The sequence below is a fragment of the Spermophilus citellus genome, assembly GCF_964194105.1.
Source record: "Spermophilus citellus genome assembly, chromosome: 7".
Classification (NCBI taxonomy): Eukaryota; Metazoa; Chordata; class Mammalia; order Rodentia; family Sciuridae; genus Spermophilus; species Spermophilus citellus.
The window spans coordinates 120,594,405-120,606,498 of NC_138188.1; the positions used below are offsets into that span (position 1 = coordinate 120,594,405).

General features: G+C 43.3%; 1 protein-coding gene across 1 annotated transcript; it reads right to left on the reverse strand.

Annotated features, from left to right (window-relative positions):
* Positions 1 to 3,325: 3,325 nt before the first annotated feature.
* Positions 3,326 to 10,290, reverse strand: AHSG (alpha 2-HS glycoprotein; the record flags this gene model as incomplete). Its single annotated transcript, XM_081302230.1, has 7 exons — positions 3,326 to 3,628; positions 4,292 to 4,375; positions 5,478 to 5,579; positions 6,784 to 6,947; positions 7,304 to 7,388; positions 7,767 to 7,877; positions 10,081 to 10,290. The coding sequence occupies 7 exons, from the start codon at positions 10,288 to 10,290 to the stop codon at positions 3,326 to 3,328; spliced, it is 1,059 nt and encodes a 352-aa protein (XP_081158356.1).
* Between the last annotated feature and the right edge of the window lie 1,804 nt (positions 10,291 to 12,094).

Sequence of the window (12,094 nt, forward strand, 5' to 3'; positions counted from 1 at the left end):
ATTTAGTTAGCCAGACATGTATAAAGAAAATTTATGTTTATAATTTTTGCTCTTTTAAATAATGCCATGCTGAACACTATAAACACCCTTATCTTTGGCAAGCACACACACACACACACACACACACACACACACACACACATGCTAATAAAACAGCATTGCATTTCATATATTCCTAGTGGTCCTTGGAGCCTTGTGGCTTTGGGGTCCAAGTGCAGGGTGGGGGACGGGATGCAGGTGGAAAGAATTTCATCTGCTTATATCAACAATGTTTTATAAAAATGAGTATTTGGGAAATTGATGTTAAGAGTGCTATATAGGTTACATATATAATCTCATTTATTATTAAGGATTAAAAATATAACTTACCTGCTGCCCTGTCCAGCACAGGCAACTGAACCAAAGTTACTCGTGTGAATTTGGGGTGACATGAAAAGACCACACAGACATGGAATACCTTTTTATAAGCTTCAGGACGGCTTCCCTGGTTCCGGCCCTCAGGCTCCCACAAGGGAGGCAAGAGAAAGTCATAAGAGGCTGATAGAGACGGGGGCACACGTTCTGGAGCTGGCTTTTAATGGGGACTCTGTTTCTTGGAACATTCTATCTGAAAAGGGCAAGCAGTAGGATTACATAGGAACAGGTGAGTATAACTCAACCCCACCAGGTAATGCCTACTCCTGGAGGCACGCCTCATTATCCAAGCGGAGGTAAGGCCCAAGTTATTGTGGGAGCGATAATTATTCAGTATCTCTTGCTCAGGACTTGAGGGCGTGTATTTCCAGAGCAGCTCCCGACATTTACCTGTGTTTACTGCAATTCTAATTCCTAGGTGACTGTTATGAAGGAAAAGGAGAGCGATGCAGGGATGGAGGGCAATTTGGATGAGTCGTGGACCAGCTGAGATGTGGACATACATATTGAAACGAACAAGACATATATTGTGTGGGTTATATTGTATGAAATTCTGAACCATACAAATTTAAAATAGTAAGAAACTAAAATAGCCACAGAATCTCATATGATATGCAAAATTTGAAACAAGTTGATGATATTATGAAAATACAGGGCAGCCTTAAAGAAAAAAAAAAGTGCTGTAAGGGCCATAGATTTAAGAACTTCATCACTTATCTTCTAAACCTTATGCTTATGACTGGGAAGAAATTATCCTAAAATAATACACATTTTTGATAATGCTCAGTCGTTAGCTGTGCATCATTTAGAGAAAATAAAGCACATAGGAAGCTGTTCTTGGTGAATTCAGATGAGGAAATTCTGGAGATATTTGGAAATGCAATGCTGGAATTCAAGAGAGCCGTCCAGCCTTGAGTCATGAAGCCGGAAGTTGTCTGTGCATGGCTGTCAGTTTAAATCATGAGAAGGGATAAACTTGTGAAATGGAGAGTACAGATTTAAGAGGTGGAAATCATAATCTTCTGAAGCTACTAAATTTGATCACAGGAAGAGATAGTAGTGAGGCAGGGCCCTTCCTGAGAACCCAGAACGTGTCAGGACATTTCCATGCATATATTTTGTAGCATCTCATGTAATCCTCCCAATATCTCTATGCCAGACTGTTGAATACACCTGGTTGTGCAATGAGGGCAGAAAGAGGAGGTAGGCATAGCAGCTCAGCCCAGGTTTTGCAGGTCTCTCCAACTTCACTGCTTCCTTGAGAGGCATGGGATAATTGCATGGGTGAGACAGGCAGAAAAATCAACAGGCACAAATATTAAGATAGAGTGGAGAGAAGTTGAGGTAAGTCAAATGAAATGAACCAGTGTTCCCTGCCCAGCTAACTGGTTCCATCCTCCCAGTTAGCAAAGCCACAAATGCTGGAGTTGTCATTTTTCATCTCTTTCTCATATCTATATCAAATCCATTCGTAGGCCCTGGAGTGCCACCTCCAAATTACATCCTCTCTTTATCACATCTGCGGCCCACTGCCTAAGACCAAACTTTCACCAAAATTTGCTCAATTAGTTACTTCTTGCCCTCTGGCTACTCCTGCTCAGCTACAAACACTTTCCATACAGCTACACAGGTGCCAATGGAACTTGATAAATCACTAAACACTGATTGTTGGGAGTTTATTGTTAGAAATGTCTTGTTCGTTTCAGAATGCTTTCCATCCCTGTCCTCTGTCCTCTAAATGTCAGTAGTGTCCCAAGTGAATGCCTCTACTCACTTCCAAATGTCTCCCCAGGGGATGATGCGGTTCTGTTCCACCCCACCTCATCCCATCCCCAGATTGAGAACCATGGAACCTCTGGTTCAGTGTGGCCACTCAACTGGCTGCTGGCCTCACCCTTTAAAATTCTATCTGGAAGGGCCCATCACAGAGGAGGTTCAGAACAACCTAAAATTGATGGACAAAAATTGAAATTGTGTAGGCATTACTCTTTAATGGGGACTGTTTATTCTCTCATGCCATTGAGCACTTAGATAATGTCTACAGATTCACTTGCCCAGGGACCCCTTCTCTAAATATACTATACACCAGAGCTTTAACTTGGATTCTTAAAACAGACTGGCTAGAAAGCTGCATTATAGACTGAGTGTGTACTAAGAAGATATTTAAAACATAAATAGTGAACAAATCTAATTAAAATGGGATTCCTGTGCTATTCCTGTACTAGTTACAATACCTCCTTACCTGAGTATTGGAGAAAACCAGTGGTTGATTTATCTGTACAAAGTTCAGGCACTTGGCTTCCTTTAGCAAGATTTCTCTTCTGAATAAAAGGAATTGTTTTTTCCTAAGAAAATGGTCATATCCTAGGGTTGGGAGCAGATCCTAGTCTCACTTTTCCCTGTATTTGGCACCAAGATATGTTGTTTTCTTTTTCTATTCTTAAGTAGATTTTGGTGAGGGACACTTGTGTGGTTCTTGGGATAACAGACCCCATACATAAGCAGACCTAGGATGAAGTAGGCAATAATCATGACCATATTTCAGTTTAGAACCTTCTATATTAAGAAAGGTCCTTCAGGCATTTTTATTAATAGTCAGATACAAGTTTGACAAGAGCACCTTTCAAAGTCACAGTTCCTACTGTTTTTATGAGGTCAACCAGAAGGCAGAGAACTTAATGGTAGTGGTTTATCATGAAGACAAAGACAATCAAGTTGTCAGCCTATGCCTCTCACCCTCTCTGCTTCTATCCCCTGAGGCACGAAGAGAGGCTGGAATTCAAGATTTGATGTTGATCTAAACACATGTGGCACTTGCTTTGACAACAGAAAAGGCCCACCCATGCCAGACCTGGACAAAATGGTGGCTAAGTTCTCTGTGTCAAACCTTCCCATTTCTACTGTGTCTAGCCTAAATCTTGAAGTGTCTGATCCTGCCTGGGCATGGGCGGACCAATGGACCAGCAGCACCAGCAACACCAGGCTGTGTTTTCCCTGGGTGAAACACTTCCCCTGAGGCTGACTCCACTGAGGCCACACCTGAGAAGGCATAGCGAAGGTCGTAATGTACCCGGTGTGACGGGGGTCCTCTGGGGGGTGACACCACCATAGGTCCAACCACCTGGGATGCTGCAGGCTGACCAGCCGGAAGGGATGCAGGTGTAGCTTGTTCCACGACAGCGTCAGGGGTTGCTACATTGGCGTCTGGTTGGGGCTGTATGACCACAGGGTGGAGAGAGGACCATTTCCTGAGGTTAGCTTGCTTCTTCCTCCCAGATAAAGCCACCCACAGGTCTGGGTGGCACCCCCAACCCAATTTATTCACAGTAAGAATTTTCATTTGTAAGGAATTTCACAAACAAAACAAAACAACCCCCCCCCTGCCGCCACAAACGTGCATATGTGCAAAGGATTCTCATCAGGTTTACAGGGGAGAGACAACTAGCCTATGGGGGCCCCAGTTTCACCAGGATTGTTTTGGTGGACAGTGGACTTCTGCACACATGTCCCATAAGTAAAATCACTCCACCTACAGCTAATTCGAAGTCTTTTCACCTACGCCTTCAGCTACTGGGAGCTGTCAGACAGACCTATCACCTGTTGTCCACAATTAAGAAACCCAACTCCACCTCCCATACATGAACAAATGGCCTTGTCAACTACACACTAGTGTGGTTCTGCCCTGCAGCCACGGGTGCATGGGAGGGAAAGACATGGATGAATTATCTTTCCAAGTGTTGATGATTCCATGTACCATATTACATTGTGAAGTTTAGGAAGACAGGACAACAAATGCCTTGTCATTACTAACACGCTGCATGCAGGTTAAGGGGGTCTCTGTATTCTGAAGATGTAAGAATATTCATGAAGTTGTTACCTGCGTCTGGAACAGAGTGCAGGTCACTGCAACCTCTTCTCCACCAACCTTCTCGTTGAGCGTTGCCTTACAAAAGCCATATTGCTGCCCATAGAGAGAGGGGAGTCATTTTAATGGATATTTTAAAAATGGACTACTTTTTAATTTTTGTATATGTTCTTTTTATATATACATGACAGTAGAGTATATTTTGATAAAGTGATCATATTACGGATTGTCTCAAAAATGTATAATTGTCACTAATATTCATAATTATTACAATATATAGAAAAATGTTTATACTGAAAAAAAATGGATTTCTTCCCTGGTTTCACTGGCTCTGAACTACACTGAGGCAAAGAAACTTAAAATTTTAATTTCGTTAAAAAATCTTCCTAAAGTTTAAAGATTCTGTATATGACACATATATTCCTATATATATATATATATATATATATATATATATATATATATACATATACTCTTATATATATAATGCAGAAAATAAAGAAATGTTATGAGAGAGAGAAATCACCCAAAATCCCACACATAAATAGTCTGACCCAGCAAGAACTACTGTTAATATTGATGTATTTCTTTCTAATTTTAGATTCTATTAAACACAACTTAAAAGCTGAGATCATTTTGATTCTACCATTTATGACCTAAAATAATAGCATTTTTTCATATCATTAATTATCCTGAATAATTTCTATTTATTAATGTGCCATGTATTATTCAGTGGCACCCTTCTATTGGACACGGAGATTTTTCCTCCTTTTCAGTCATTTTTATCTATGATAAACCATTATTTATATGTATACATTTATATACAACCTCTGATGATTTCTTTAGATTAAATTCGTACAAGTGGACATTACTAACTCAAAGACTTGAAAGTTTTCACACAAATGGTACAACTAGGAAATCTACACATCACACTTCCAACAGCTGGGTGTAACTTGTCTTCATTAGGAGACGGCTTCTGTCTTTCTCCTAACTTCATGTGCCTCCAGTGAATGAGATGATTTTGTGACAGCTCTTAAGGGCAGAGGTGAGACCCCAGAGAAAGATCAGGCATGATCCAGGCCCACATTTTGCATAGCCATTTTCTTTTTGCAGCCCCAAGATATAAGTTACATAAGATGTTCTGTCCTATAATCAGCTTTGCCTGGGTAGCAGCAACCTCAAGTTCTGGCCCACTCACCTTTTCTGCCAGCAGGTTGCATTTGGCTGGATCTGTGACTTCTTTAGCAACACAGTCAGTGGCAGCCACTGCAAACTCCACATAGGTAGAAACTGGGAGAGGCTGATAAGAATAAATCAAAATGCACTTGAGGCAATATGACTTGAAATGAAAAGGGCAGGGAGAGAGAGGCTGGAGAGAAATAATAAGAGTCATGGCAACAGGACAACTTCAGGGAACACCATTCACATAGACCGTATTTTGTGGCCCTGGAAATAAGCCCATGCATAGTTGATGGGACAATTGTTGCAGACGGTGCTCTAAAGTGTTTGTACTACAGAGGTAGGGGTTGGGTCTTCCCTGAAAGAGGAGCAGGTGTTTGTTGCCCATCATTTAGGACAAAGGTGAGTTTTCAGACAGGAACAGGAAGTCAGAAGGCCTCACTCAGACCGCTTGAGTGGAAACCCTGCCTCCCCCTGGCCCTCACTCTTGGGGCTGCACTAAGGTTTGAGTTATTCCAAGATGGGTTGGGAAGGTGAAGAGATAACAGCCTCTCCCACTTATAAAGTGGGATCAAGTGAAAAATTTTAGATGAAAGCATGGAAGATACTGCTTGTGTTTTTCCTTTTTATAGTACTTGAAGTCTATGGACACTTACAATAATAACATGTCTGTTATTTGGTGTAGTCTGGGATGAAAATGTTCCAAGAATCACATATTATGGTTAACAGAATCACCACATAAAGTATTTTTAAGTATGCCATAGCTGGTATACAAATTACCAGATTTCTTAAATATTAGAATCCGGTTCCTTCAAATATGCTAAACCATCTGTAGTACAATTGTGTTGTTTTTTTTTTGGGGGGGGGGTATTTTTTGTGGCGATTCTAAAAGATTTTTAGAATCTTACCATTATATGCCTATAAGTATAAGTAGGCTCCTGCCTTTGTAAATATTAATTGCTAGACTGTTGCTAATGGTGGTGATGCGTGGTAAACCTGTGGATTTACAGTGAGTGTGTCTGGATAATATGGGAACCTTCATCTCTTGAACATGGAAGCTGGTTTTAGCTAGAACGAGAGAAGATGCATTGTGCCTACCTGCAGCGTCTGGCTGCTTCATGCTAGAGGGTCTCAGGCTGGTGGAGGCGAGGTTTGGGGGTCCTCATGACATTCCCAGTCCTCATACCTCAAGGACACCTTTTTTGCCTCTTTCCAGCCAACACACTCCTTCCCTTCTGGCTGCTGTCCTTGCACCTGTCCTTTCCTCACTCCTACTTCACCACAAGTGCCACCAAACTGCCCAATCTGTCGAACAGTCTGTTTACCACAAGTTGAGCGCGGGAAATTTCCAATATTTGGTAATAGGAGCCGTTATGCTGCGCGTTGAAGGCGGCCAGAGCGGCTTCTGCAGCGTGCACCACCCTGGTGTCGTTAAGCTGGGCCAGCAGAGGGCAGTTCGGACACACCTTGCGCACGTCTTCCGCGGAGTCTGCGCAGAGAAGGGAAGGTCTCCTAATTTTCCAGGGCATTTGCTCCAGCTCCACAAACTTAGAAAGGGGTAATATATGCTGCAATGGCTTTTAGGCTTTATCTCTGCTTCTAGGGATAAACCTCCCAGTGGCTTGTGTCATGCTGAAATTTCCGCAGGAATCCCTGTCACTAAGGGACAATTTTCACCTCCAATGAGAACAGATCCTTAAACCGTCTTTAAATCTCAGGACCCAGGAAGTTTGGCTTCTCCTTTTCTTAACCAACCAAGTCACCGAAACTACTTAGGATCAAAACTATTCAGATTCCTTCCCCTCTCTACAAGGTAAAAATAATAAGAAAAAGAAGCATTCGTACCTGGGGTGGAATCACATTTTGCAAATATTACGGAGAACTTGCCATCCAGTTTCAGCACATGGACCTTACAGTCTCCTTCCACAGCCTGGTGAAATAAACCCAGAGTGAGGGCCCAGGAGCACTGCTGGCCTTCACTGTCACCGAGGAGGAAGGGATTCCTCTGCCCCTACCCCCCCCCCCGCCCCCAACGCCTTGGTTGTCTATGGTAATCCTCAAAAAGTCATCTTCACGGGGGTGATTTTGAAACACTGTACTCTCAGCTTTCAGGGAGGGCTACATCAAGGAGGCTAAATTGTAAAAATCAATGACATGGAAGGTGACGTTCAATGCCAGTTTTAGAAACTGCATACTGGCTGGATGAGAAGGTAGGCTGGGAAGCCGCATAGAATGGGACCTGCTCTTTTCTGAACTGTGGTGGAACTGAATGAGGTATCACAACAGTCACCATAAGAAGGGTACTCACATGCTGGGCCACCTGCCTCACGGAGCAGTTTGCCAAAGGGGTCGGGTCCAGAGCATGGCAGGTGGTCTCCAACGTGTCTATTTCAAGTTCATACACCTCTCCGACGGGCCGCTGTGGAGACAGAATGACGCCTTGGTTGTCTATGGCCCATAGACCATATTGCGCCAGCCAAAATGAGAGCCCCCCCGCCATTGGCTTTGGGCCCTCCCCCACTTTTGGAGAGGGGAAGGAGAAGTTATTCTTACTGCCAGTCTCAACTCCAGTTAGCCCTCAATTGGCCTGGGGACAGGACCATACTGTTTTTCTGTTCTTCCTCCATTAACTGGGCAAGAGGAATGGGCTTGGACAAGGGATGGAGTCACGGTTCTCACTTTGAGCTCTGTTTGGAAACTAAAACTGAGTTATGGTACTTATTTTTTAAATTAAAAAAGTTCACCTTTCCAGCAGTGCTTTGAAAGTTTTGGATTTCCTTAGTCAAGATGCAAAGTAAGGTGGCATAGATGATAGCTTACTGTTTTCTCTTTATTATCTTTCTCCCTCCCTATGCTTCGTTTTCCCTTCCCTTTCATCATCTACTTTCCCTCCTTTCCCCATTTTCTTTTCCTTCTTCAAGATTTTCGTTGCTGTAGTCCTTGGATTTTCCTTGGTCTCTTGGCTAGTAGATGTCTGGGTGCACAGATGCTGCTCTCTGGTTCCCCTGCTGGTGATGAGAGGGAAGAGCCAATCTGAGAGGAGGAAGCTGTCCTATCACCAGCCTATACACCTAAATCTTTGGAGTTGTTCTTGTCATTTCACCTGATTATGTATTTTTTCTTTAAAGCCTGGAAAAATCTAAAAGACCTGGAAAATCTCTTCCCTGCTCTATTTGCCTCTTATTTCAGCTCTGCCTGACTTGCTAATCACTGGAACCTCAGAATCTTCTCCCCTAAAGGATGCTCTGCATTTTATGATATGAAGGTGTGTCCAAAGTAACTTCCTGAAATGATTCAGAACTACAGTGACTAGGACCCAGGTAGACTTAGAACCCTCAAGCTCTGTCATTAGTGAAAATCATAATGTCCATCCATTGCTTTTTCCCTCAAATGTGCATGCTGTGTTCTTGTTTCCCCTGTATTGGTCAGAGTCTCCTCTGAGTCTTCATTATACTTTAATATGGATGCAGAACTTTTAAAATCTCCCTGGGGAAATCATGATTTCAAATATTTTCTCCTTTTTTGAAATCGGGTATCCGTTATCAGTGCAGACATCTTGATGTTTACCTTGTTTTTTTTCCTAGATTGTAAATCTTCTACGGCCACAGACTGTTTTTCTGACTTTTATGTCAGGTTAAACCATATCAAATTGCCATTTTTATATATAACAAGCAGCTAAGTACTGGCAATTTTAAAGGTTCAACTGAATATCTCCCATAGCACCTGACACTGGTTCTTGCTCAAGGAAGGTTTGAAATAATGTTTGCTGGAAGAATTACCTTAATCAGATGTGAAATCTGGTTTCAAAACAGACAGTACACAGATACCCTTTTCCCACCTCTCCAAATCATTCAACTGATCTCCAAGGTGTATTTTCTGGCCTGCTCTTTATTGTCACTGGCTCCAGGCTGTGTTGGTTTCTTGCCGGACATAGGGAGCAGTGAATCCTGTTTATGCCAAGACTTCTCTCTTTGGGATGTGAATAACTCTTTCTGGGAGGCAGCTTGTAAAGAGGAAGGAACCTAGATATGAACCAAATCCCGGTCTGAATGCATATTAATTATATGACCTTGACCAAAAATTGACAACACGTCACTCAGAACCTTCATTTCCTCTTATATAAGACAAGGTCAGTGCATCTACCATAAAGCACTGGAGGGGGAAAGGAGGCAGTTAAGGAGGTGAGCTATGTGAAAGGGCTGGCATATCGTAATAACATCTGTCAAATGCTAGTGTCATTCATTCAGAGACAAACAGAAACCAAGAAAGGTAAATTGACTTTTAGTCAATGATAACTTGGAAAATTGGAGCCAATCTCTTGGGCCCTAGTTTTTGTAGCAGGTCCCACTTTTCAACTGTCATCTGCAAAATATCCTTCAAAGCTTTTTCTTATCCTCCATCCCACTTCAACCCCCCACCCAGCAGCTTCCTTGAGATCCATGACTGTGGAACTGAACGTCTCCTCTCTTGTCTTCCATCTGCCTCTTCCTTTTTACTGCTGGGAAGAAACAAGAGTTTCCCCACTGCAGCTGCATTTGTGCTGGGAGATGCTGGTCTTTTGAGGTACCAGGTTGGGCTGCACACATAGGTTCTTTCAACTTGTTCACAGCAGGTTCACTTACCCTAAACCACACCTTCACTTTGTCGATCTGGTTCAAGATCTGCTTGTATCCCTGAAGAAGGAATTGATTGATGTGATCCACAGCTGCCAGGGCTGCTTGCTCTGTTTCTGGGTCATCGCAATTTGGTTCCCTATAGCCCAGTGGACCATGTGGAGCTGAGTGGCAGCCCCAGAGCTGAGCAAGGCAAAGGAGCAGGATGAAGGACTTCATGGTTGCCCCAGAGAGGCCCTGGCCAGTGGGCAGATGGCTGGAGGCTTCAGGACAACCCAGGTACTCTGCTTAGAAAGCCAGACCCACAGAGGGGCGGAGGGCTTTATTTATCTGTTGGAGCCTACTGAAGGAGTTGCATAAGGACGTGGGACGATTTCAGTTCTGGTTCCAAATAACCCCTGCAAACACCAGCCTTGGAAAAGCAAACAAGTTAGGACATCACTGGTCCCCAAGAGATCTGCCAAAGTCAATGCTTTTGTGGGGGAGATGCTCCAAAGTCTGCTTGGAACTCGGTGACAGCAGCAGAGAAAGTAGGCAGCTGAGGGAATGAGGTGGACACAACCAGCCCCAGAGGGCAGTGGGGTTGGCACTAGAGGAAGTGTCCTCTACAGGATCTGAGCATGCCATGGGGACCTCAAGCAAGGAGAAGGGATATTCAGTAATTTGATAAAATCCTCTAATGTTGGAGGATTATCTCCCTTAAGAGGGATCCTAGAGAGAGAACAAGACCCACAGATTCAGCAAAGGGACAGATGAGCTTTTGGGAGAAAAGACGGAAGAAAGAAAAGAAGGAAGAAAGCATGAGATTTTTGTTTCAAGTAGAAGACAGAGATGACAGGAGGGGGCCCCTAAGGCAGGGAGGGATATGGCCAATGGAGCAATGTAGAGTTCCCTATTCCCTTCATCCTCCTTTCTCCAGACCTCACTGGCAGGACCCTGCCAGTAACAGAAAGGACAGGCACTGACTTGCCTCTCCTGGGTGGCTGAATATGATTGGCACCCACAGCTGCATGATCCCAGCAGTACACGAGTGCAGCAGAGCACGGTTGTGACCTAACAACCACTCATTTGATAAAGTTCTGGATGTGAGTCCACATGCTGAGACACCCAGAGCTAGGAACACAAATGCCCATTTGGCACCCTTTGCAGCCTTAGCAGAATAATAGTATGTCTTTGTGGCCAGAACCCAGGGCCACAGTGTTGATTCCAAGTACTGCTTTTTAAGTGGCCCCTGACAATCCTAGGTGTGACCCCCAGGGAGGATGGACATGATGGCAAGAGGGAATTATCATATAGGGACTTGGTATAACCTGGAGCCAAGAAAACCAAACATAGAAACCAACATGTTCTTCAAATATTTTGAGGTCATCATTATGTATGGGTGGATTTGTTCTGTGATTTGATATTGCTTTGAGGGGAGAAAATGGTTAACAAGAAGAAGAAAAGAAAGGACCAAATAAAGGGAAATTTAATAATATTGATTTGCAAGGGTAAGGATTTGGGGTAAAGGAAGTAGAGGGTGGTGACAGGGCAGAGAAGACAGCTGTGAAGCACCATTTTGCATTCACTTCTAGCCACACACACTCATTCAGAATCATAATGCAGAGGCTGGAAATGAGGTACTGGCTCTTAGAGGCAAGGGGAACAGGTTCCTGTCATCCAGTGAGGCCAACTTCCCATCAGCCTATACCTGTGTTATTGGGCTATGTTTTTCTTTAAAAGATACCAACTATGGTCATTACTGAATATTTGAAAACCATGAAAACACTCAGTGAGTTCACATTCAATAAGTCATACAGACATGTATGTATGTGTAACTATTTTTCACAACTCAATTGAATTTCTGACTCTGAGCCCTTTTTTGTGTGAAAATTTAAACTAGTCACTTCCAGGTAACCTGATTTCCCAGACACTTGGATTGAAACTCGGTCCCATTTAGGATTGCTTGCCCTCCTCCTCTGTCCCACATTGGGGGTTAAAAAAAAAGTATGCCTGAGTAGGAAGGGATGCATTAAGCACAAGC